The 27127-nt window shown below is 36.4% G+C and overlaps 1 protein-coding gene across 3 annotated transcripts in view; it reads left to right on the top strand.

Annotated features, from left to right (window-relative positions):
• The window catches only part of ARHGEF10 (Rho guanine nucleotide exchange factor 10), a 116734-nt gene that overhangs the window by 77990 nt on the left and 11617 nt on the right, over window positions 1-27127 (top strand). For all 3 annotated transcript variants that reach the window (XM_062572970.1, XM_062572969.1, XM_062572967.1), the window contains 8 exons: window positions 307-434; window positions 973-1073; window positions 2325-2446; window positions 5866-5952; window positions 7486-7709; window positions 8899-9056; window positions 19104-19246; window positions 25368-25542. In XM_062572970.1, the coding sequence (XP_062428954.1) occupies window positions 307-434; window positions 973-1073; window positions 2325-2446; window positions 5866-5952; window positions 7486-7709; window positions 8899-9056; window positions 19104-19246; window positions 25368-25542 (1138 nt within the window). The remainder of the gene's footprint in view (window positions 1-306; window positions 435-972; window positions 1074-2324; window positions 2447-5865; window positions 5953-7485; window positions 7710-8898; window positions 9057-19103; window positions 19247-25367; window positions 25543-27127) is intronic.

Genomic DNA, 27127 nt, shown 5'->3' with positions numbered 1-27127 from the left:
TATAGCTGTTCATTTGAAATGAAGAAGAAAGCTCTTACACACTTGAAGCAAGTTCATGTTTGTTAATCAGACAAATGTTTGGTTATATAATTTGTGCATCATGAAACTTTGAACAATGTGAGAGTAAATCATGGTATAAAATATATTATCAAATCTTTACAAGTATTTTTTGAAATGCATTTACAAATCTGGCTAAATTATTCATGATTAAAATGTCAATTTCAGGAATTGCTAGTTTTCTGCAAAGATCACCTTAGCATACTGGAAATAGGCCAGTTTGAATCTAAACTACTTTTTGCTTTTCAGAACTTAAACCAATCAGTAGCCCATGACTGGACATCAGGCTTACAAAAACTTATCTTGAAAAAAGAAGATGAAATCAGAGCTGCAGATCGCTGTAGAATCCAGCTACAACTTCCAGGAAAACAGGACAAGTCAGTAGTAATCTTGATTCTGAAGCTTTCAAAATGCACTTATGTCTTAGGCATAGACCTGTCAGGGAGGATTTGAGAATCTTTAGGTCTTTCTCCTCTTTTGTCTCTACAGTTAGCCTCTGACTGCTATTCTCATGTCATTAATTGCCATCACGTCAATGGCAATTTTCACTTATTCCAGAGCACTGTAGATTTTTCCAGCACTGTAGATTTTCTCCTGTTCCTCCGTGTGATTTTCTAGATGCAAGAGTAGCTGTGGAAATGACACCTTATAGGGAGTAGCCACTGTTGTTGTACTGACTTACCATGGGATGATCTGTTTCATGTGACTTCATGTAAAAAAAAGTGTCAGGGGAAGGGCATATGGCATATTGCATCACAGCCTGCATATTTATAATGGAACCTTGTTTTTTCTGAAATAAAGAAATAATGAGATTTTGTCATCTGGCTCAGCATTTTAGCCTTGACCGTATCTCTCACTCATACTTTATTCAAGAATGACTTTTTTTTTTTTTTTTTTTTTTTCCCTATCTCGCAGGTCTGGGCGGCCAACTTTCTTTACAGCTGTATTCAATACATTTACCCCTGCAATCAAACAGTCTTGGATCAACAATTTACAAATGGCTAAGCTGGCCCTTGGTAATTCTTAGTTACTTATACGAACTGTTCAAGATAATTCTGAATGTACAGTATGTTACAGAAAATGAAATTATTTTGTGAAAGTCTGCCTGAAGATATTAAAATCGCAATACTGTGCGAAATAGTTGTATATCATTACAAGGTAATGATGTTCCAGAAAGGATGAAGGATTCATTATGAAGGAAGATAATTTCCACAATATTTTAATGAGGTCTGCAATAATCATTACTAACTGATATATCTATATCAGAATTAATAAAATATGGTAGAGGACAGAGAGATGGGAAATTACTCTATTATAAACTTATGTCTTCAGATTTTATGAACTTTTCAAACATATGCCTTTCAGGATCAAATTTCTCAGTTTTGGCTCAGGAATAATGTTAGCTAAAAGATGGCAGTAAAGCTGATGAGTTCATTTATTTAGCTTTCTGAGCGTAAAGTAAACTTACTTTCATACTTTTAAAATAATAGGATATTTCTATAGGTGAATACCTGAGACACAAGTTTGGAGTTGAGGAAGATATTTATTTATTTATTTGTAACCCTGTCATCTTCACTGGAGAGATCATTAGTAACAAGCCTGATCTCACTGGGACAGTGAGGAATGTGCTATACTGCTATGTTATTAGACTTCTGTACTTCCAGAAGGGGCCTAATTTCAAAAGTTACCTGGCACTTTGTGTGCCTAAATCGAGATATGTTTAAGATATACAACCAATGGAAAGCAAGTTTTGCTAGCACCTCCTCAAAAGATACTTTTTGTATCTCACTGGAGGCAGACAAAATAAAAGGAAGGAGTAAACATCTGAATCATTCCAGGAGGAAGAGCCTTGCAATTACAATAAATAGGAGTTGTTAGTGATGGCACTTAAGCTAGGCAGAGAAATGATGGTGTTTGCAGATCATATTTGCTAGAGATTTGATAGTGTTTTTAAGCGAATGTGCCTGTTCCTTTTTTAATATCCTACTGACAAGATAGTTGACCAGTCTGCTAAGAAAACATCTTTCATGTTTAACTAGTATTAGGTCTTCTTTTTTGCATTATTAATAGGTATGTGGTCTACTATATTGTATTTCTGCTCATACTTTTAGGCCATCATTTGTTCTTTCAAAAACATAGATGGCATAAGAAGGGCTGATCGATATGAACTAATTTCAAAGAAGTTCAGTTCTGTTCTGTGGACAAGTGTGTGCAATTATTCAATGAAATTACTTTGGGATATTTATTGTTTGTTCTTGCCATTACAGCAGAGGAAAACCTGTTAGGTTGGTTCTGTGCAGAAGAGGATGGAAATCAGGTCAAAAAGGAGAAACATCCTCTTCTTGTTAGACACATGCCAGTGATGATGGCTAAACAACAAGAGTTTAAGGTAAATAGAATTGTTATGTGAAATAACAATGACCAAAGGATACCATGCTGTAGATAGTTCTATTAGTTTAAATTCAGCCCCACTCTCTTGAGTTACTGCTAATATATACCTTGTGGTAAGACCAATAGCAGTGGAAACTCCAAGGGGGTCACAGGAGTGCAAAATACCTACCATCTTTGAGACACTAAGGAACATTGTGTTTACTTTCATATAGTATGATGTCCAATTTCAGATGTAAGATCAGCACTCAATCAAAATAAAACTGCTAGAAATTTTGAAATGTTTTAGAGGTTTTCTTGTCTTTGTTTGGCGTGCCAAAGTAAACTACTATTTAGAATTGGGGTGTAGGAATCTCGTCACCCATAGCTCTCCTTGACTGGTGTAACTGCACTGACTCCTGCTCAAATTGCATATTTTCATGATTGCACAGAGATCAAATTATTGAATTTAATTCAATCTTATAGGGTTGTACATAAAACTGTAGTTCTGTTCTGAAAAGTAATATAAACATTGTCTGAATGTATTTGTTCCTATGTCTGAAGTCGTATCTACCCCCCGTAGCTTTAGTGATGGAAAATAAATACATCATGTCAAAGGGAACAGTGCTGGATACTCTTGCTTGCTATGCATCAACAGAATTTCTTGCTGAGTCATCAGTCAGTCACTTAAGCTTGTGCAAAAACACTGGTGGAAGTAAGGTTGTATATGTACAGCCAGTCATAATGTTGACATTATTGCATGGTACCACTTAAAACCTGAGTAGGTCTGCAGATCTTCATTGCTAGGACAGCCTACACAGGAAGGAAGCTCAGCTGGCAGCTTCACTTAAAGAATGAGCATACAGGCCTAGACATTAGCGGAAAAAATAATTACTGGCTGGAAATGCATTTGAAATGTATAAGGGTGTTAAATGGAGCCATCCCTATGACACTGTTTTTCGGAGTAGCACTGCAGTTTACAGCAACCAAAGTCTACTGAAAGTCTCCAGTCTCCCATAAAACTGTAGTCATTCATATCATATCAAACACTCAGCTTTGGCTATACTGAGCACCTTCTAAGGTCATCACTGGCTAAATAACCCAACTAATTTAAAGGAAATTTAAAATACTTTGTTTCCTTAGAGTCAGTGTGTTTGTAAGTCCTATAGGTCCATGCAAGGTGCCATGAAGGCCCTGTTCCAACTCTGGCAATCAAATTACAACAGGATCTGTTTGTTTCACAAGAAAAAATGAAAGCCTGTTGTCTTTACATGTCTTTGCCACGGTCACCTCAGCAGAGGACTGTGCATGCCAATGTTTGGCTGAGCTGCAGGTCAGCTTTGCTAGTTTTGCTGGATTTGAGCCTGACTGTCATTTGTCATGCTTCTAAGGCCTAGATACTGCTGGACAAGATCATCCAAGTATTATTCTTGTTTTTCTGCTTCATCAGCAGTTTTGGTGCTAGGACTACAGTTCAGGGGTAGGAAGAGACCTTCTGCTCAATTGACCCAGCTTGTTAGCCCTTGGTATGCTGCTCCAACGGATTGGCAGTACATGGAGCCAGTGATTTCTTCCGTTAGAGCACATTTACACCTGAGGCCATCACACTGCAAAGAGCTTCTGTCAAAGTTGAGAGCTACCACTGCTTAAATATGGAAAACATCCTTAGTTTTGACTATGACACAAACTAACATGGAAACATAACAAGCAGCTCAAGAAACACCCAATGTGCAGGCTGCCTTTTCTTTCATTAGTGATGTATTTAGCTGTCACAGCTACTGCAATACAACTTTAACATGTGTTTAAACAGGATATGCAAAAATTGGCATGGTGAGCTCTTTTCTCCCCGCTTTTTCTCCCCGCTTTTTCTCCCCCTCTGTTTACATCTTTTATCTTTATGATGTAATATTTGGTAAACAAATAACCTTGATTTTGCTACTGCTAATCACTTGGTGATGCCTGCTGACTTCAAGGAGAATTGTGAAATGCTTTGCTCTTTCAAAAATTAAATAAATTAGACTGAGAATTTAGCACTCTAAGTTATACCTACTCTTTTTTTTAATCATTCACTTTAGTGATAATATATTGCTATGTTTTGTAGAAATGCCTAAGCTAATACTGTCTCTAGAAACACAAGCAATATTATCATAGTATCATTGTTGTCTGAGACGAGAACATCAGTGTGTGTTATAGAGAACTTTGTTTAAAAATGTAATACCATCAGGAACTTTTTTACTGTGCAGAACATCATTCTGTATGCTATTATGAATTACTTTAATATGTTTTAAGGTGTTTGCATAAACTTTAGGATGTTTTATTGTTTATATTGTAGGGAAAATGGAAATCCAGGACTGCTCATAAAAATGCCTTTGTTCAGAGCCCATAAATTGGTGCTTGTATGCTTCTCTGAGTTGAGATGGACTTAAATTTAGAGGATTTATCTTGAGTCTGATACTAGTTTGAACATTTTCTTAAATAAGCAGGACAACGAAATCTCAATTGTGCTTATTAATTTACTGACAGCGACAGGATGACATGAAGTTGGGAGGGAGTGGGAGTATTACGGAGGATAGGATTAGTATTCAAAATGAATAAAATACCTGGAGAAATAATCTGGAAAAAATAGGATGATGTTCACTAGAACAGGCACAAGGTATGCTCAGGCAGAAATAAATTGCTTCACAAGTACAAATTGCGGAGGAGGTTGAGTAGGAGGTCTCTAAAAGTAATTTTTAGTAGCTAAGGGTTGGTAACAATGTAATACTGTTACAAAGAGCAAATAACCAATGGAATGTACAAACAGGGTTCAGAAGAGTTAATCGTTCGTTAGTAGTATTACTAACATCTTTACTAGGACAGTATGTTCAGTTTTGAAAGTTCTGCACTTCCAAATATATGGAGTTGATGGAGAGATGCCAGTTTAAAACAGTGATGACAATCAGGAATTTTAAAAACAAGATTTATTAAATAATAGTAATAATGATAGAATGAATTAAGTGCTTATTTTTAGCCTAACGAAGAGGAGACGTGAGGAGAGTGTATAGCAGTCTTATTATACGTAAAGGGTCACTGCCAAAGGGAAAGAAATAATCTGTGTTAGAGACTAAAATGAGAAGTAACAGACTAACAGTTACAGCAAGAAGGACTTTAGGTTGAGTATTTGCAAAAAAAAAAATTACAAAGATCGTGAAGCATTTCAGCAGAACAGGTAGCAAGTTAGTAGTGTCTTTGGCATGTCATATCTTCAAGGGCAGACTTGATAAGGCATCTGCGAGAATGATGGGTGGGCAGTGGACGCTGCCTCCTGGATGGACTAGACTGGCCTCTTGCCTTCTCTCTCTGTGATTCTGTGATATGCTTAAATGTTAATTACAGCCTAAACATGAAGGAATGGGCATATCTTCTTAATGCGTTAACTGTTCTCTTTGTCTTTGTTTGAAGATTGAATGTGTTGCCTATAATCCTGAACCTTACCTGTCTGGTGATACAGAGTCAGATTCCTGTTCCATGGAACATGGTTTTCTTTGGGTAAGTTTAATTTTTAAATGTTAAAAAAGGATTTTGTTTCTTATTTCTTATTTTCTGTGACTCTTAGCAGCGTACAGATCTCAAATGCGTGGATTTTTTTTTTTTAATTTTAGATTGACTTCTGTAATGGCTAACTAGTAATTTTGTCCATGTTATCTCACTATTTTCTCTATATGCTTTTTATTTGTGTGTGATTTCTTTGTGTGGCACAGTATGAATTCCAAAGTGCTGCACACATGTAGAAGGACGTTATAAGCTAGCTGATAATGAAGACTACTAAAACCTATATGATAGACTGCACTGTCCCACTATTTATTTCCTTATTTTAAAACATATTTTAGTCATATGCAGATATTCCAGCAGGCAAAGTAAGATAGCTAATACGTTTTTAAAACTTCTAATGATTTCTGTAGCTTTTCTTGTTACTACAATACTGTGATTATAGGGGCTGACATTTTGGAATCCTGCAGAATTAAAAGTAAAAGTTAGGAATGGTTTTTGTCAGTCATCCTTTTCATAGAATCATAGAATCAGTAAGGTTGGAAGGGACCTCTGGAGATCATCTATTCCAACCTCCCTGCTCAGCAGGGTCACCTAGAGCATGGTAGACAGGGTTACATCCAGGCGGGCCTTGAGTATCTCCAGAGAAGGAGACTCCACAACCTCCCTGGGCAATCTGGTCCGGTGCTCTGTCACTCTCACAGTGAAGAAAATCCCCCTCACGTTCAGGTGGAACTTCCTGTTCCTTGAACTTACAAGTTCAAGAAGACTTGTAATTTTCAAGAAGACCTGTAATTTGTTCTTGTCTAATTGTAAACAGTCATCACAAAGATATGCCAATAAAATCTTTTTACTGCAGCATAATATTCTCTTTTCTTTGTCACCCTATTTTGTTTCATATAAACATAAAAAGTAATTATATAAAAGCATTTTGTTCTGCTCAGGCAGACATCTTTCACTCTTTCCAGCTCCCTAAACTATGTAGATTTGAGGACATATTAATGAGATTTAGTCTTGGATCAGGGATAAGTTTCCTGTATCAGCAAATTTTAAAATGTTTTATATTAATAATTTCCCTTTCTGTTGGGTTACAGCATTTACTTGTAAACCTGTTACTGCGCAAAGGACAGACTTCAGCTATGTTGTATACTGTAAGACTATCTGGGATAACTAAAACTGGTTGTTAAAATAGTATACTGCACAGATATTCTTTTGTAATTGCATTGTATTATGTATGTACACATGCATATGACTTTAAAAGAGGCCGTAATATTCTTCCTTTCAAAAAAGAAAAACTCGGAACTGTTTGTATGAATATGTAGGGGAATTCTGTATTCTTAATAATGTTTTTAAAACTATTATATTTGTGCTGAATTATTCTTGTTTATGTCTTGTCTTAACCTGTGAAAGCTTATATTCCTGTGTATAACTTGAGATATGCTCTTTAACTTTCCAAGAATTCATTCTTGTTTGCGCTGATCCTGCTGGGGACAGATATCAGTCTTTGCCCTTTTTCATCTCTTTCTAATTCAGATTGGCAGTTGTACTAATCAGATGGGCCAGATTGCAATAGTGTCATTTCAAAACTCCAGCCCCAAGGTTATTGAATGCTTCAATGTGGAGTCACGGATTCTCTGCATGGTCTACATACCAGAGGAGGAGAAACCAAAACAGCTAAACATGGCTCCTGAGACTGAAAATGTTCTTACAAAAGCTTCTAATGTTCCTACAATTTGCCTCGGCATGGAAGAAGGAAGGTGATTCTCATTTTTAGTGTACTGTAATACTATACTGTGTGCTATTCATGTGTTATAGTACTGTGTACTATAACATTAGCTTTATCACTCTATAGTAAAATTGTGAAACGTTTCCTAGAAGATGTTTTCTTTTTCAAATGTGTTAATGAATAGTCAGTGACCTCAAACTATCCCTTACAACTAAATCAAGAAAAAACGCGCTCCACGTGATTTTAAAATATGCTATGTAGTATGTGAAATGCAAATAACATGCATCTGTGAAAGAGGCTTAATCCATCATATATCGTGAGTGAAAAATATAAATATTACTTTTGTTATGCTATAACATATTTTTAGGTATTATAAAGTTTTGAAAATGGCAAACCATTAAATAAGGAACACGTTAACCTTCTACATTGTGATACTGTGCAGAATTTATCATGTGAATAAATGATACTGCTGTTTATTATTAACATGAATTATTTTGCTCTGTTTGATCTGATGACCTTAATGCATCATCACTTGATTTATATTGAAGAACAGGGCTATGTTTTCTGAACTTGTGGGTCAGTAAGCTAACAAACTGAGATGTAGCTAGTGAGAGCATAAGTATGTGATTTTTATGAGGGTTTACAGCCAGAATATATAAAATCAAAGGGAAAAAGTTCTCTGTAAGGAAAATGCTGTGTTTCCAAAAATTACCAGATCTAATTGTTCTGGTTATCTTTAAACACTAAATACAATTAATTCCAGAATTGCCTATTTAATATTCCTGACATACCTGCAGTGATAATTTCTAAGAATAATGGAAAGTGTAATTGATGTCTGATGGTGAGCTTTTCTTCTCTTTTCCCTAGTTTTGCAGGAATACTTAATCCATATTTTTTGAAACAAAGAGAAAGTCTAAGATTTAGTAAGAACTTTGGGCCAGGGCTCTTTATATGTCTCTATATGTCTCTTGGCTGAAGAAATGTTTCTCTAGCCAAAATAATGCAAAGAGAGTTGTCACGTCATAGCTAAGTAATGGTAAATTGCCTGTGTAGATATTTTGGAGGGTGAAGATATAGTCCCTTTCATTCTCATCTTCCTGCAAGTGGAAGGTGAAAATGTTTTTTCCTGATATTTTTTTCTAAATCTTTGTTGTATATTATGTTAAGAACCAAACAAAGCATAACTTTGCAGACCTATTTTTTCTTGCTTCTTTTTATAGCATATCTATTTACAAAAGTTGCCAAGGCTCAAAGAAAATTCGACTTCAACACTTCTTTGCTCCTGAAAAATCAACTGTTATGAGCTTAACATATATGTCTCAAAACTTGTTTGTTGGCTTGGTAAATGGGAACATCGCAGTCTACACAAAAGCAGAAGGTAAAGTAGTGATGTGATTTGATAATATCCTGAGGAACAACCTTGTCAGTATATTTTGGCAGTAGCAGATTTCCACTATTATATTTTTCCTCTTCTGCGTAACTGCTGACCTAAGGTTACTACAGTTATAGGAAAAAATATATACTTCTGAAAGGATACTTCATACTTTTTTTGTTTTTCTGAGCAGTAGTAGATTCTTTGCTGTTGTTCCCACTTCATTTGCTGCCATAAAATACTTACAAAAAATTGAAACTGTGCCCTGAAAACTTAAGCTAAACCTAAAATCTTCAGTGCTCTGAAAGTCCAGAGTATATGAGATAACAAATCATAGACTGTATTTTACACAGTACAATGCTAATTCCATTCTACTTCTCTGCTTTTTCGAAAGCTGAAAACTCCCTGTTAGTAGAAATTCCTGTATATCTCATTTGAAATAGTAACTCAATTTTTACTGTGTGGATAGAGAGAAATCTTTTCTGTATGTGTTTCTCATATTTTACAGAAGGTTCCTTTCCCATTACCCTTCCAGTCTGTTGTTTTGTATCTAGCTAGATAATTGGCCAAAATAATTTGAGTAAAGGAATGGTGCCTGGTAATACTGAACCAGAACTGGCTTCTTCAGAGCTGATTTCGGTCCTTTCCTGTGCAGAACTGCTTGTTCCAGAGGGTGTTAGTTAATTTTCCTGCCATACTGCATCACTGTAGAGCTACTTTGCTTGGAAAGCCTTGAGGCTTTTCTCAGAATTTGAGACCTGAGTTTGCAAGTCCCTGGAGAAGTGAGATGCTAGCCCAGAGACGCCTAACCTGGCTAAGCGCAGAGCCAGCAAGGAGCTGATGCACCTTCTTAACATGAGCTGCATAACTGTGGGTGTTGTGCTTATATGATCAGACCGGCTCTATAAGCAGTAGAGCTGCATTTGGGAGGCACTGTTCCTCAACTAGTAAATTCTGCCAGCCTCCCACTGAAGAGACAACTTCAGTATCTTGAACCTTTGGAGCAAATGATACATAATACATATTGTCCAATGTTAGAAAAGGCTTAGTTTGGGAAAGGTTTGAGAGATGTGGGGGTTTTTTGTTGTTATTTTCAAGCAGCATATAAAAGTGTTGGGAAAGAGATTTCCTTTTACCAGTTGCTGTCTTCAGCTCAGTGGGTTTCCTTTTGTCTCCCTGAGCGAGCTGTCTTCTCTGATCTGAAGCCAAATATTAGAGTTCAGCTCCTTTTAAAAATATTTTCTCAATGAATAGTAAATTTGCCCTTGTTTTGGAGACACACGGGTGGCCTTGATCACGATATCATTTTGATGCTTCAGTTCCCCTGTATATCTGGGTGAGGTAGAAAGATAGACCTGTCATCTTCTCTGAAAGAAGTTGATATATTTGAGCTGTATAAGACTGCAGCTGAACTTCTTCATAAAAGAACATTTCAGAAAGAATTGTAGCATCTGTAGCAGTATAGGTAAGAAAGGACACATGGATTGCATGTCTGCAGAGGAATGGGGCTGAGCTATTAACCACAGAGAATTAGATTGTGAGCGGCAAAATGTATTTATCTGACCAGGATCATCTGTTCTTCCTTCCTCTGAAGAGACCAGTTCTGTGCAATTAAATATTCAAAAAGTCTGTCCCTTTCTATTTCAGGATAGCCAAAGCTCTGAGATGGGAAGTAGACATTCTTGTTTTTCTGACTCATTTGAAGTGCCTTCCCTTACAGTTTGACCACATTGTTAATTCAGTTCTCCATGCCTCATAAAAGTTGTGCAAATCAGTTGTTACATATTAGCATTCATAGTACTCATGGGTTACTGCCACAGTCATGTGACACAATCAGCCCTGAAGGGGTGTTTTTATGAGCAATGACCTATTTTACCAGACAGATCAATCTGAGTGCTGAAACAGGAGGGACAGAGAACGCAGCCTAGTAAGAGTGTTGTGCAATTCATCAGTGTTGGCTTCTGCTCTATATAGGAATCATTTTCCAACCACATACCTCTATTTTGTCTTTGACGTAGAAACATAAAGAAGGTTAAGGAGAATTTAAAAATGAAAGTGAAATATAGTCATTTTCTAGGAAAATGCTTTACAAGATGCTCTGATTTGAAGCCTGTGTTTAGAGAAGGGCAAATGTCATCTAATGCACAGACAAAAGAGTTGTGCAGCATTTGGTGGGATTCCATGAATAAGAGGGGGAGATCTGTCTTCCAGGCTGCAAATGCACCTCACAGTTTTTATTGGGAGTTGTGATCTTTTGTTTCTTCCTCTGAAGCCAGACTGTGTAGTGGGTAAGTTCAGCTGCCGGTGGTCAATGCCTTTCCACAGGCAGCCAAAGATCTACCAGTTCTGTCATTTGTGTTCAGTACACAAATAGCTTTGATTTCTCTTGTTGTTTTCAGATGGCTCAATATGTGCAAATACTCAGCTTGTTTAGAGATAGCAAGTGCTCTCTTCTGACTTTCCTCACAAGAGGGTTTTGTCAAATCCACAGCATCCTGAATGGTCTCTGGCTACAGAAAGCATTGTCTTGAAGTAAATTAAAATAGGAACTAAAAAGAATTTATAGGAAACTGAGGAATATGTGCTATGTTAGTGGGACAGTTGGAAATTCACGGTGTCACTTCTTGCTTTATGAAGGGCAGTCATGTTTTCCTGGTCTTCTCTCTTTCAGTGTGCTTTCATTTATCAGTTATAAATTCTTTGAGCCTAAGTATATTTGAACATAAGCTGAAAACAGGGTCAGTGAGACACTGATGTCTTAATCTATTCAGTTCTTAAATGTGAGCTAAGATGGTGATTTGTAAAAGTGTCAGTGTCACACAAATACTAGGATGTAAGTGAACTGATATATTAGTCCTAAAAATAAGTGAAACTCATCCTTAATTTTATGTGAGTGAAAAGACTCATTTGGGGAACCATAAAAATGCCAGGGTGTAAATGCTGTTGTTACATAAGGTGGTGATGCTGATTGTAAAGTTCACCTGACTCTTTCTTTCCATGTTAAAAACTTGTTTTTGGTGCTAATAACTTTGCAAAATATAAGTCTGAAATGTTGGGTATTTAGAGTTTTCCTCAGGCTGAATTAAGAATATTTCCAGACAAAACACTTCTACATGAGATTAAGGAAAAAAGTTTATTGTTCATCTATATTTAAAATAATTAAAATAGAACTTTATCATGATTGCAGACGGCCATGCAGATGTGTTTTCTTAGTGACATAATAGCAAAAAAGGTCAGTGCATGTTTGACTTTAATTCACAGAAGTATCTTAGGAAAGGGAAATCACAACCTTTTTAAAATACAAGTGTATTGTTCCTGGCATACTGTGGTCAGTTCCAGGTACTTCCTTCTCATAAGAACATTGATACATACTTCCTTTCCAAAAAGACTTGTAAAGGGTATGGAGAGAAACAGGAAAAAGAAAATAAAAACTCAGAATGGTTGTGACAAACAGTAGAAGAATTAATATATTCATAATTTCAGAAAGAGTTTGGTTCAATTAAGATTAAAGAATGGATGCACAAGAAAAGACTTGCTGCTGTGACCCTAGTGACTACCACTTTTAGGCATGTGATGGAAGCTGGAGCCTCTAACTTGAGTGTGGAGCACCTGGGAAGAGCCTTTGCACTCTCCTACCTAAGAATGAAATTCACAGTACGCAGTATGCTGATTAGAGAAATATCCAAACAAGCTATTAGAAACTGGAAAAAAGCATTTTTTAAAGTCCTCCTATTTCCAAGGTCGTCTGGGCTGGAGAAATATCCTTCTCCACCTGTGATTCACAATGCAGAACTTGCTCTTACTATTAATGTCTTAAGTTGAGGAATGAGTTGAGGATTCATTCCTTTTTTAAAAAAGGATAGAAGGAAGAGAGGACATGTAGTTTCATACACTATTTCAATGGCTAAGGCACTAGTCTATCAGTGAAAATGAGATCTCCCTTTTATCAAATGTGTAATTAATTAGTTAATACATAAAACCTTGCTCTGTTGCCCTCTGACCCAGTCTTTAATTCCTTTTTTTAAAAAAAGCAGATCAGTTTTGACAGAAAGAATGGATTGGGAATGCTACTTTTTCTGTTCAGAGTATCCCTAGCCTAGGTGGCGAGAGTTCTGCTCTGGAAGCCAGCAAATGCTGGTTTGAACCTCTTTTGCCATAGGGAGAACTGAGACCATACATTCATAAGAGTAAATATTTTATGTTTTATATGTTTTAATGAAAACAGTAATTGCCATTAGGTTTTTTGCTGAGCCTGTTCCTTTAGGTGCATGCTGTATGGTTCTGACCTCAGGGTTTAAAGGAGGAATCCTGAACTTTTGAGTATTCCAGTCAAATGTAAATGTGATATGAGAAGAAAAACTGAAGCAATTCTGGCCATGCACAGAGCAGAATTTTACATGCTTCAGAGAGACTTCACTGGTAAAAACTTAACTATCTCTGGAGTTGGTCAAGAGCTTTGAGAGCTTATCAGAACAAAAAGGCTTCATGACCCTGATATAAGTCCTCTGAAAATGATTATTGATTAAGGAAAATTAAAAGCAACTCTAAGAATAAGGAGGAACAGTTAAAAGAGGTCAGACCAGTTCATTAGGAATATAAACATCATCTTGATTGATATGTGTACTTTGACAAGTGCAAGAAAGGAGGAGCAAGTGCAATGTAAAGGGCTAATGTTGCATTTCAGAGCTCGGGTGGGTTCACCTGCTGTTGCAGTGTCTGAAGAGTCTGTGGTTCTGGCATGTGGTCAGCACTTGAAGTAGAAATAAGGGGTGTTGCTATGAAAAATAAGGAATGATATTGAGCTGTTGGGAAACAGACTAGAGCAGTGCTATTGAAACAGAAATAAATACTGGTATCTTACTTGTATTACCACTTTTGGCACTATTGCCTGATACTGGGATTATCTTGACATTGCTATCAGTTAGTCTTATTTGCTTTTCTCATGTTGAGACTTCCAGGGTTACCTGTGTTTGTAATTTTAGGTAGGACTTTGTCCTACTGTTCAGCATGCAGAATTTGTTGCATGTCTAGAAAAATTGGCTATACAGTGCAGCACACTGGATTCCTAGTTGTACTTTGTTTAGAAGGGTGGATCCAAGTCCCCCAGTTTATTTCCACATGACAAATGTGCTAAACTTCTCTTTATTTCTATATCTACCAACTTATCCCTCAATAATGCTGGTTTATGTACCACGTGATGGAAAAAATGTTTGTGCTCCACTGCACAAATAAACTAACAACTGCTATTCCTAAGGCTGTGTTGGCAACTCTGTTGAAATCATCAATAGTGCTGCTAAGCAGAAGAGGAAATGACCAACAAAAAAGCCTGTTACTTTCAGGCCTACTGAAAGTATAGAAAGGAAGGGAAAACTACTATGCACTGTAAAATGACTTTTGAGGAGAAAAAAAGAGTTTCTCAGGTTGTATCATATAAAGACTTGAGAGCACTGGCAAATTATAAAGCAATAGTTCTTCCCTTCATTGGGTTATGTGGAAACAAAACACAGAAAAAGTAAAATGGTCAATATTTTGTCCTGTAAAATGAATACTGCTTTAACATTTTTCTTACCTACTTGATTCAGTTTGAATGAGTGGTAGGATAACTTTTTCTTAAAAAAATCTTCATAAAAATAATATGGCATATGACAAAGTATATCAATGGAAATAGTATCCTTATACGTGAAAGGCTTAGATGTATCTTATGAGCATGAGTTTTCTTATTTTGATGCAGCTAAGCAACCTGATATGAATATTGCAGGTACTTTTTAGCATTGGGATATAAATTATGGTACAGATGACACAGAAGAAATGTATGTTACAGAGGATATGATAAACAGTGACAGAATGCAGATATTAGTACATATCAGTAATGGTGCTTAAAAGCTATGTTCTCATGTTTTAAACATTCATCTAATATAAATATTAGAAGTTGTGAGAACTTATTTCTAAAAGACCTGATACTTGATTTTGTATTTGACCCTGTACTCAGATTTTTCAGATGCATCTCATTCCTGCAAATAGCTATAGCTGCAATCCCTATTGATTACTGTAACAGACTACAATAATGTTTAGAGACTGCCAGAGACTGTCATGTTGTATTTACTAGGCATTTGATCTATCCAAAGTAAGAGTATATTTGCCTTGATAAGGTCAATCTAAGATCCCAATCCACTAAAATTTACAAAGTTATCTTTATATATTGCACAGTTATTTTTATATATTATTAAAATTTGTATGGACTTCTCTCACAAAGCAGAAAGTAAATTGCAATCTGTTCTCCCACTGTTTCCTCCCTATTTCTGCAGGTGTCAGGCTTTGACCCTGTGTTTGCTCAGAGTGCAAGCTATGCTTTTATTACAGGATGTATGCACTGCATATTGCATTTCATACAGTAATATACTTACAGATGAAAGATGAATTTATTGTCTGTGGCTTTTCAGCATTCCAGAAACAAAGATGGCCAGAAAGCCTTCCTAAAAGTAAACTATTGCCTTATTTAAATAGAAAAAATATTGATAAACAGAACTTTAGAACAGGCCACAATGCTATGGACAGTGCTGTGGTGTTCTCCAGTCAGCTCTCTGGCAACCCCATTATCCAATGCTTGTTTTTCTTTTGGTTAATTCTTGGTTTTCACAAAATACTTTGAAGACTCAGCAAGGGATCATGCTGGGCTCCTTGCATGGCTTTGTCCTGTTGTATGCTTTGAGGACATCTGGAAATTTTAAATAAAAATTTTATTTAAACCCCTATGTCTTGTTTCTTTTTCTTCTTACAAGAGAGTCAATATGTTAAGTTAGTAACCATACAAATACTTATAAAGACAAATGAAGCCGTTCCATATCTTTGCAAATGCTCTGCCTAATTTTAAATATATGTATAGTACCAATGAACTTGGTAGAACTACTTACATAATACCTTGAATCTGCTGCTATCTAGACAAGTAAAATGTAAGTAAAAAGAAACATCATCTCCATTTAGAAGCAATGAACTTGGTATTAGATTACAGGAATTAACCAGGATCAAGGATGAAGTCTGTGCAGGAAAGCATTTAGTAATGTCTGATGCAATTTCAAGAGGGAGGCAGACAATAGTATGTTTTCTGAAAAGTATGATTTTGGGCATCTTGAAACAATTTATGAATGAGACTGAAATTTTCCAAGTAATTTGGCTATGACGAAAAATTCTTGGTCAGCAAAAAAAGTCCTGTCCAGCAATCTGTGGTTATAGCATTCACAGAAGTATTTTGGATTACCAAGCTTAATCCTTTTCTTTGCTTGAGAGGATTTGTACCTATGCTTCCAAACTCTTCAGAGATTTCCCTGGTCACCAAGAGAGAAAGAGAGAGAAGCACAGCCTCCTGATGCTGTCCCACTTTGTATAATTAATCATTCACTGATGCAGGAGAAGAACGCAGCTGACCTATCATTTAAATACGGTCTTAATTACCAGCCTAGAGAACCTTCCCCCCTGCCCTTTTTTCCTTTTTCTGTTCACTGTCTCAGAAGCTATCAGCTCTATAAGGGAGCAGTGCTTGGGAAAAAAAAATACTGCAAAATAGCCATATCACATGGCTAGGGTCTGATTTTTTTCATGTGCTGATACCAAAGTTGGGATTGGGGTTGCCTTGTGTAAAGTCATGGTAATATGAAGAACATGAGGTCTACATCTAACCTTTTTCATCTGTCAAATCACACTGAATTCGTAAATCTAACTGGATTGTTAAGTGCTTGCTAATAGCACCAACAGAAAAATTTTTTTGCGGCAAATGAGTTTTGATACACACATTTGTTGAATTTCCTACAGAGAGTGGTTAGTAAAAAATGAAGTCCATCTTTTTACCCTGCAATATATTGCTTTTGAGTTTGGATTTTCAAATTAACATCTACCTGGCATTGGTGCTAATAATCCTTTTTGCTCAGGAGCTGTTACAATTGATAGTTAATGATCTTAAATAAGACTTGATCAAAACTGCTAGTGCTTAGCTATCTGAGGAGTTACATGAAAGCTAAAGGCATCCAGATCCAGAAAAGACCTGAAATGAGATTTGAGCAAAATTTAAATTCCAGAGTACACAGTTGGATCCTGAAAATCCCTGCTTACCTGTCATTTAATATCAATTATATTTTGTATAGAGACTGCTGAATATAATTAGGAAGAGGAGCTGCTGAGTTTAGTGAACAGTTTTGTCTGTAGGTAAAATATGTTGTTCAGACTGAAAAACTACACAAAGAAGAAAACTTCTTGCTGAGCACATTTGCTCTCTGTCCAAATTCTCAGTCTTTGTTGTTCAGAAGAGGCAGTAAGACTATACTAGAATTAGGTTTTGTTTTTATTTCTAAAAAGGAAACATGATCTTGGATCATGTGAACTCCACAGATGCTGCTACGGCTTCTGCAGTTGATGCCTTTTGTACAGAGAAAGCTGAAAGCAAGCACCCACGTGCAGCTCGCGCTTTCTGAAGGTTTTGCACTGAATGATGTGCAGTGGTTAAAGCATCCTCCACCTGAGAGCTTAATTTCAGAATAATGTGGTAGCTAGCAAATAAAAACTTTTCCAGAAGTTTCTTTATTACTAGTGGTACATATGAGTCATGAAGAACCTAGGATGACTTTGACATCACTAGGAGAGTTTGTGGGCCAGTAATTGGAAACACTCTCCTTGCTTACAAACTCAAATCATGAAAATGATTGTGACAGCCTGAAACTAGATGTCATTTTTTACAAAGCTGCCTTCAGAACAGAGTCCCATTCTGGGAGTGACTCAGCAAAGCTTTTATAATCACAGATAGCAGCAGCAATCAGAAGTAGGCAAGAGCTGATGCTTGTTATTGTTGTTGCTCCTGATTTTGTGAAGCAGGATTTTTGGCACCCCTTGTACCTAAGCAAAGAGTAGCTGTTACAGAGAAAGAAAAAATACACTTTACGTTAAGTGTCCGCTTAAAGACATACTTACCTTGGTCTCATAAATCAGAGTTTAGTTGGTTACTGAGCTGAAACCAGTGTCAGTAAAGTGGACAGTGTAACAATGTTTCTGTGGCTTATGCAGGAAGAAGGCTGTCAAGAAAGGAAACGAAGTCTTTTTGATATGTATTTTCTCTGATTGTAAAAACAGATGCATTATTATATTTTGGTATTACTACTAAAGCATAATGGGCAGAAGTGCAGTGTCGTAGATGTTCTATGTTTAATGAGTGTTTATGACAGAAATAAACTGAAACTGAAATAATTGTTCTATTCAGTATATCAAAATGTAAATATAAAAGACATATCTACAAGTATTTAAAGAAGTTCATGTTGTTAACTGTTAAGTTTGGGGAGAAATGATCTGCTTATCCTTGCTTCAAAGAGCTGTCAAGTGGAAGTGACCACAGCGGTAATTGGCAGCATGTACTTCTCATCAGCAGGTCTCTGAAAAACTAATTCTGCAACTTCTATATTTGTAATATACTTTGGATTTGCAAATACGGTCCACAGAAAACTCTGTGTTATAACTGGGGGAAAATAACAAAAGAGTACTTTAGAATCGGAAACTGAATGCTTTTCACATTCTTTCCTGAATGAAGCTTAATTTATCTTGAAGCAGGTCAACTGTGAGCTCCTCATTAGTTGGAAGAAAATTGTTACAGACATGAATTTCTGTCTACATTTCTTCCAGAAAAGAAAGCCGTTATATGAACGGCAAGATGAGATTCCTTATTAATCAATTAATCCAGATAAAATTTGCTCAGTTAACACATATGAACATCTGTGTTTTTCCTCAATATTCTATTATCGTTACCAACCTAGGCTGGAAGGTAAACTTACAGATTTAAAAAACAGCATCGTTAGAAGTGGTAGGTTGCAGAGATTTGAATGATAGGCTTTGCAGTATCATTACTTCCATTCTTTGTATATTTACAAGTTTCATGTTAAAGCCTGTGGATTTGTCTACTGATGCTTTTCTAGATTTTCCTAAGTCAGTCACAATAAACAGTAATGTTTTCAAAACTATTTTAAAACAGATATTACAATTCTATTGTGTATAACCGTTCTTTTTCTTTTTTTATTAAAGATGGAGCATGGAGTACAGAACCTCAGAAGATAGTGAAATTGGGAGTTTTGCCTGTTAGAAGTCTGCTGGTGATGGAAGATACCATTTGGGCTGCATGTGGTGGACAAATTTTTATAATCAGTACTGTGACACATACCATAGAGGTAAATGCTTTTAAAAGCATAATTCACATACTAGGCTGCAGGGTATAAGTGGTGAAAATTAAAAATTAAAATCTGTTTAAGAAACTTCAAGATTCAGGAAGCTTTTTGTGAAATATAACTTCAGCTGGTTAGCTTTCTATGAAACGTTACTCCTTCCAGTTTGACATTTTACCGAGGCTTTCATTGCTTGTGTCTGATTAGATCAAAGTGTTTGCTTCCATTTTCCCCAGTGTACTCATAAGGTGCATGGTACTTGAGTACTTGGGGCAATAGGTTTGCTTAAAAATGAGATTCAAGGAAACCCAGCAAAGTTTATTCCTATAGGAATTGTCTATTAATTCCAGAACAGATTTAATTAGAAGAGACTGCATCTGCGTAGTTAGATGTGACTTCCATCTTGTGATGATTTCTTAACATGTTTTTCATTACTTTTGCTTCAGTGGCACACAAAAATTTCCTTTGCACAAGATGTTTTCTAATGAATAATTATACAAAAGGAAGCTTTTCTGGAAGAACAGAAGAATGTTAAGGATTCAAGTGCATATCTATGACTGCGTTTGCCAAAAAAGCCTTAAGTGCACGTTTCTTTTAGAATTGCAGCAGTCCACTGAAGTGATGTTTTAGTGGCCTGAATAGAGTTTATGAAACAGTAGGGATTAAAGCCTCTCCTTCAACCTACAACAAAATTGGATTGAGTTTCATGATGTTTATAGGCATGAAATTCTTTCCAGCGGGATTCTGTGATGCGAGCACAGCCTTCCCCCTCTGTGTGCTTTGCTACTGCTTTTGTTTGTTTGTTTGTTTCGTTGATGATCCTGTTGTCTCCCAACAATTGTCTCTTTGGTACAATTGATTCTGTGAGTCATTGTCATGGGTTTGCAGGGAAATAGCCACGTTACAATTTCCTCTGTCCTTCCCTGTGTTTTTTTGGTGACTTGTTTCCTCTGAGTAGAAGCTCCAATCATATGTTTTCTTGCTTTGTTTTTCTTTAATGCTTGTTTTGTTAATAAGTTGGATGGTATGATGAACGAAGGTTTGGCAAAAGTGATTTGGACAGTTGCTTGAAAAGAACTTTCTGTTAGCTTGGTGGGGGTAACCTCTGGGACACCTGGAATTACTCTCTCAAATTTATAATGAATTTCTTTAATTCTCACTGAGAAATACATAACAACAGTAATAATCACAGTCAAATTACATGTGTGCATGTTTGGTTATATAAAACCAGATCTCTATATTAATTAGTTCAGTAATTTTGACCTCATTCTATCACAGTTCCTTCTAGATTAGATGGTGTCACTGCAATTTGGATTATGCTGTGCTATTTTGGCACAACAGAACAAAATCAGGATTAGACAAGCTTTAAAGATTAAAGACTGTATCAAGTTAATTCAACCAAAGTAAAACATAGAACAGTGGATTACAGTTTTGAAAACAGAAGTTCGAAGAGACAAAATAGCAAATGCTCTATCAATAACTTTTGGACATGGTAGCTTAATTTTTCAGCTGTTGCTTGAAGTATTTCCCCAAAACAGCACCACTTCTTTTCATCCTCGTGGTGCTTTTTAAACTAGCCTGTCCGCTGTAGTTCAGACTTAAGATTATTATAGATCTACTGACTGTTATAGCTGTAATTAATTTGCAGACAATGAATATTGCAGCAAACAACATACAAGATATGGCGCAATTGGAAGTGATGTGTCTGGGTTGAGTAAAATTTTCTGTGTGCGGGTAATTATGTTCAAGAACCTGACAAATTTTTGTGTGGCTGGCTGACAGTCATCTTTTTCTGTTTCACACAAATATCCATGCCATAGCTTGTCATCTTCCTCGTAGAATTGCAAATGATTATTTTCTGCTGCCTTTTTATTGGTCCTAAAGCATATACCGGTGCTGATCCATTTTTATCATCTCACCTGACTGCACATCCCACTGACAGTTTCTCTATTGCTAGCTGCTCAGTTACCTGGCTTGTTTTGATAATTTCTTGGTTTTATGTTTCCTGGCAATATTGTTTCAAAATTGTATTCTATACAAGGAAATTTAGATTCTTTCTGTGGGGAATATTTTAACAACATTAGTAGTCGAATACATCTGAACTCCCTCTTCCTGCTGTGCCAAGCAGAAGCTTTGCTATAGGTGGAGAAACAGCAGGAAGGAAATACTTATTCTCCCTCTGTGTCCTCTCTCATTGAGGTGGACTCACTGACTCAAGAATTTTTTGCATATTTTTCTTCTTTACTATCTCAGCAGGAATTAGGTGTTGCACAGGGCTCGACTGTTACTCTTTGCAGAACTCCTTTGTTTCTCCATATCCTTCAAATTACAGCTGCCTTTTTGCTCATCACTTTGTACTATTATGCATGTATTTTGTATGCTTTGTATCATGTTGCTTAGGTATAAAAGCACCTGAGTGGCCTTTAAAGCCATATTTGTGCAAGCTATGAACATATTCAAGACCGCTTCATGAACATATTCCCAGTGTGGCCCTCCCTACTTCACAGGTGTCTCATTTTAGCTAGTGTTTTTGCTAAGTGCAGAGTACATTGTCCTCTGAAAAGTCTCATTCCGAATCTCCCTTCTTTTCAAATACTCTCAGATAAGCATTTTTTTTTCTTTTTGGTACTTTTAAAAACTATAAGTAGGTGAACCAGTTTGAGCATCCTTTATGTTGTTTTGGGACTTCTCCCACTTTTTTCCACCTTTGATACGGATAAGACTCTTATTTCACTTGTTTTAATGATATGCTACTGTCATAGTCATAATGTTTCTGGAAATGGCTTTTACTGGCACAATGTCTCAAGCTCCTTGGCAAGGGACATATGAGAAGTACATCAATTGCTCTTATATATCAATGACATATTCTGATACTCTTTCTATGAATAAAGAATTTCTCCTGAGTCTTGACCCTAGATCTGGCAATTGTTGTGTTTCTGCTGGATACAGAACTTGATCCTGTAGTGGTCTCCATGCACGTAGACCCTTAGGCTCTGAAAAGGCAGTCTGTATTTGTTTAAAAACAAAACACAATCCCTGAGTATTTAACAGAATAAAAGTCCCCAAATGAATGATATCCCATCCTCTTTTATTTTGGCTTATTTTAAAAAGTTGGTTAACTATAGATGAGTTACTTTAGTTTTAACAATTTAAGTAGAACAAGCTGAAATGTTCAGCTAAATAAATGAAAATCCCTATTCTTTAAGTGTATGTTGCCCAGGTTCTGTAATCTCCTCAAAGCAGTAAAAGTCATTTGCTTTGTTGCGTGCACAATGATGCCCATTATGCACCTCTCACTGAGCCTCAGAAATCCTGGTTCAGTTCTTGGCACAGCTGCTTGGATCTGGAATCACAACTGTGCAAATGGGCAGTCCCTAAAAAGAAAGATTCCAGCTCTGCGCCACACTGCTGAAACAGCAGTGAGCCGTGTCAGCCTCCGCTGCGGGAAGGATTTACTGTGGCGTCCCAAGTGTGTTCTGCAGCTCGAATGTTGCAGTAAATTTTGAGCAAGAGAGCCCAAGGCACAGGAAAACGAGGAGGGGGGAAAAGAAAGAAATAAAAAAAAAGCTAAACTGAAGCTAGACTGTGAGAAGAAGGCAGAGAGGAATGTAATTATGAAAACCAAAGGAGAAATATAAAATTAATTTATTTTTTTTTAAAAAATAACAAAGAATAAGATGTCCCTTTGCATCTTCATTTCTTGTTGGGAGGGGAGAAAACCTCTGAAGAAAAAGGCCAGCTATTAGGTTTCATGTAGAACTGTAGTTGAAATAGAGATCAAAATATCCTCAATACAAAAATTTTATATTTGTAACAATGTCCAGATTTGAGGAACATTCCTGATCTATGTTAGAAGACCCTCTGAAGCAAATACTTCTTTTTAAATGCTTCTTATGATGCTGAGAAGATTAACTTTTCTTTAAATGTCTCCGAATATTTCAACAGACAGCTGTTCGAACTGCAGGACAGACAGAATGGGAGTGTAATGATTTAGCTGGTAAATATGCAATGCGGCAAAAATGCATATGTGAGTTGTTTACAGTTGCACTAACAGAATTGTCATCTGTGGTATGGTCAGAACACTATAGAGACTTTTTTTCTATTTTAAATGATGAACTGAATTACATTTCTAATTCTAAACACTAGCTGCTGATTGACTTCAGTGGCCTTAGATCAGTCCCCATGAAGGTTTTAAAAAGTCAGCTGGTCATCAGAGTAGCAATGCATGATTCTGTAAAGGTAGTTATTTTGAAGACCCATTTACCAATGGGACTTCAATGTGTTAGAAGAAAATCAGGAAATTTAGGATTAAGATCTGTGTCTGACTCTGAGAGGTATTGTTCATGGATAGATTCTAGTGTTGAATAAATTGCATGAATTTTTAATTGCGTAGATTATTTGATAAATAATGAATAGAGGTTATTTGAAGAAAAGAGCAAATATAAATGTAGGTGTCAGAGGTGCTTCACTTGTATTCTTGTATCATTAGAGGAGTGAAAAGGCAATATAGCAACACTCACCAAAACTGAACAAGATCCTAGTAGCTAAAGGAAAGCTTCTCTGTTCCTTTTCTGAAAACTGAACACTTGAAGAATTGTATAATCAAATGAACATACAAAAATCTTTCTCTTAATTTTAATCAGCCATTTTGTCAGTGGAAAGAACCAATTTTTATAGTATTTTGGAGTGTTCAGTAATAAAATGGAAAAAAAAAATCCTCAAATATAATATCAAAAGTTGTAGTCTGTGAAATTTCAAAGTTCTTTCCTTTATCTGTGATTGTAATCTGTTCACTGCATTTAGATGCAGAAATTGAACTATGTATCTATTATCCCCTGTATTTTCAATGGATAATCTTAGACTAATTAAAAAAAAAAAGCTTAGCCTGAGAAATGTGTGATTTAGATTTGGATGAAAAATGACCAAAATTTAACTCTAACAAGGAAAATTTAAGGGTGCTTTTAACAAGGAGGAGGGGAAACTTCTGCATTCTGTTTGCAGATACAGTTAAAAGTATATAATGTGTTGTGGATATTAGAGCACCCCATTTATTTCCGTATCCATCAGGGAAGGATAGGCATCCAATGAACAGTGTCATTTGTTTAGCCAAGGAATTTTTATGTTTATCAGAATAACTGCCTATATATGATAATGACTGGCACAACATTAAAAGGCTGTGTTTCACTTCAGAGGCGGTTTACTTACAAGACAAAAACAGGAAAAAAAATCCCTACTTCATGTTAATGATTAAAGAACTTTAGTACAGCTTTCTCTTGCACTTTAACACGGGCAGATAGAGAAGTTTCAACCTTCCTGGAGCCATGCAGAAGTTGTAACTGTGAAGGCCCTTGACCAGGGGAAAAGCTCTATCCCGAAAGCCTTGCACTGCTCCACTGGATGCAATGGACAGTGGTGGATTTGGGCATTTCTAAAAATCAGCATCTGTATTCTGAAGGGCAAGACTCTGAAATAGCTAATACTTACAAAATTCAGAAATGCCTGAGTCAAAAAGCAGGCCACAATATTAAGGCTCATGTGATTATGTAGCTGAGCAAATAATGTATATATATTCACAATCTACTTTCTAAAGATGATTTTTTCCTTGATTTTATTATTGTTGTTCTGAAATGACCCCTAATGCACAGTACAGAAAAAAACTCTCCTATATTTTTTGAAACAGGAGTTGTACTACAGATAAAAGCAATATATTAGAAAAAATCCTGCCCATTCCTGGGCTCTTTATATACATTAACTTTCCCAGGGGAGTATCAATAAAGAAATATACAGAACTGCCAGTTTTCACCATGCAAATGTTTTGTAAATACACTATGTAAGTTACTGTGAAGTTAGTTTATCATAAATTGTAACTTTTGCTCAAAAGTTGAGGATCCTTTTATAGAAATGATGATGCATTTTCCAAAAAGGAAAAAAAAAAGGCAACAGAAAAATTAACACATCATATACAACAGTTAAAACAGTCAAGACATAGCACGAACAAAGTGAAAAAAGCTAGCTAGTATTTGACATGGAGAGAACAAGGATAAAGTGCCAACACTGAAGAGCTGATAAGGAAAGCTGAATGTTGCAGTTCAGTTGCATCTTCTCAGTGATTTTGTTTTTCTTATAGAGCCAGTTTGAAGCACATCAGGAAGAAGGGATGGTAATCTCTCACATGGCTGTTGCTGGCGTAGGCATCTGGATTGCCTTCACATCTGGATCTACACTTCGCCTGTTCCACACTGAGACCCTGAAACACCTCCAGGACATTAACATTGCCACGCCTGTTCACAATATGTTGCCAGGTGACTGAATCACATCATACGATAACATTTTTGTTTTGTCTTTATCACTACTGTTCTCCAGAGTGTTGTAGATGTAGGCCTGAGCCAGAACATTTGTTTTGAACTTCGATGCTGATAACTATCTCGCAACTTTTTGTTTTGGTAAACTGTAGTCTTACCTGCTCAGAAGAACAATGTGTGCAGTGAGCAGCTCTCCTTATTAAAAGTTATAAATGTAATTATGAGCAGATGAATTCTCCTGTTTTATCTGTTCTTTTTTATAACCCTAAAAGAGTAGGGCAATGTAGTCTGTCGTGAAAATATTTGCTTTGCCAAGCTTAGTATTTGCTTTTGGGACTTGGTATCAAAGCACATGAAGAGATCAATTTGCCTAGGATCCAAACCAACAAAACGCTTGCATAACTTTAATCGTTTCAGTAGTCCCAGTGAAGTTAGTTGAACTGCTCACATACTTCCATTAAGGAGTGTGTTCAGGGTTTTACTGATTGGAGCTGCCAATTTTCTAATTAAAGGTTAGTCTTGAAATAAAGATGAAAGCTGTGGTTGTTAGGATAAACAACAAATCTTTAAATGTTCTAAGACGGAAGCTGTTCAGTTGTCTCAAAATCATCAGTGTCATAGACAGTTGCTCTGGCCTGTATCAGTTGTGCTAGTGAGTAGCTAGGACTCTCTATGTAATTAATTGGGTGAGTGAAATACACCTATTTCTGTCACTTTTTCTCAAATGCCCAGCACCAGTGTTAGGATGTATGCACTGGAGTTCCATGTAGCACTGGAGAGCAGAGGCTTTGGGATGTCTTTGGCCTATGCTGTACTGAGCCAGCTTTGCCTGGCCCTCGGAGCCAGTGAGTGCCCCACGTGAAAGCTGTGGCAATGCCAGGAAAAGAGGCAGACAGAAAAAAGGTACTGGCAGCTCTGGGTTTGAGTCGTCCATAAGGGGACAACTGTGCTTTTTCTATCTCTTTTTATAGATGTCGGGTGTCAGTGGTAGATATATAAATGAACTGATTTGAGATTCATATGGCCCACACAGTAAGTGTGCTTTAAGTGCAGTAAACCTGGCCACCACAGGTGTTACTGTGTGCTAGCTGTATTGCTTTGCTTTTAGCAGAAGCCAATTCTTACAGCACTGAGATTATATTTGTTTTCTTACAAGAGCTAGGTATAAATTTTATATCAAAAGATGTATCACTTCCTCAGTCTCTGTTGTCTTACACTGTTTTTTTGCAGACCACATCAGCTTTGCAATAAAACTCTGTTTTGAATTGTGTCATTTTTACAGTATTCTGTACAGAGTGTTTTTTACCCTTGCTGTTTGAATGTAGCTCCAGCACTGAGCAGCAGCAAATGTCCTGCCTTTAAATAGGTCATTTTATTGAATTCATCCCAGTTATGCAAAGAAATGAAGATTAGTATAAAAAGAAGATTAACTTTTAATATTTTCTGCTGCTTATAGAAAGAAAGTAGGGCCTCCCTTATACATCATCTTCAAAAATTTTCAGCTTCAGTGTGCATTGCCATGGTAATAAAACTGCTGATGTACTAGATGATTTTTTTAAGAGCTTTAGCTAATTATATCTCTTTG

Source organism: Rhea pennata, chromosome 3 (assembly GCF_028389875.1).
Source record: "Rhea pennata isolate bPtePen1 chromosome 3, bPtePen1.pri, whole genome shotgun sequence".
Classification (NCBI taxonomy): domain Eukaryota; kingdom Metazoa; phylum Chordata; class Aves; order Rheiformes; family Rheidae; genus Rhea; species Rhea pennata.
This window is presented reverse-complemented; position numbering and strand designations above follow the sequence as displayed.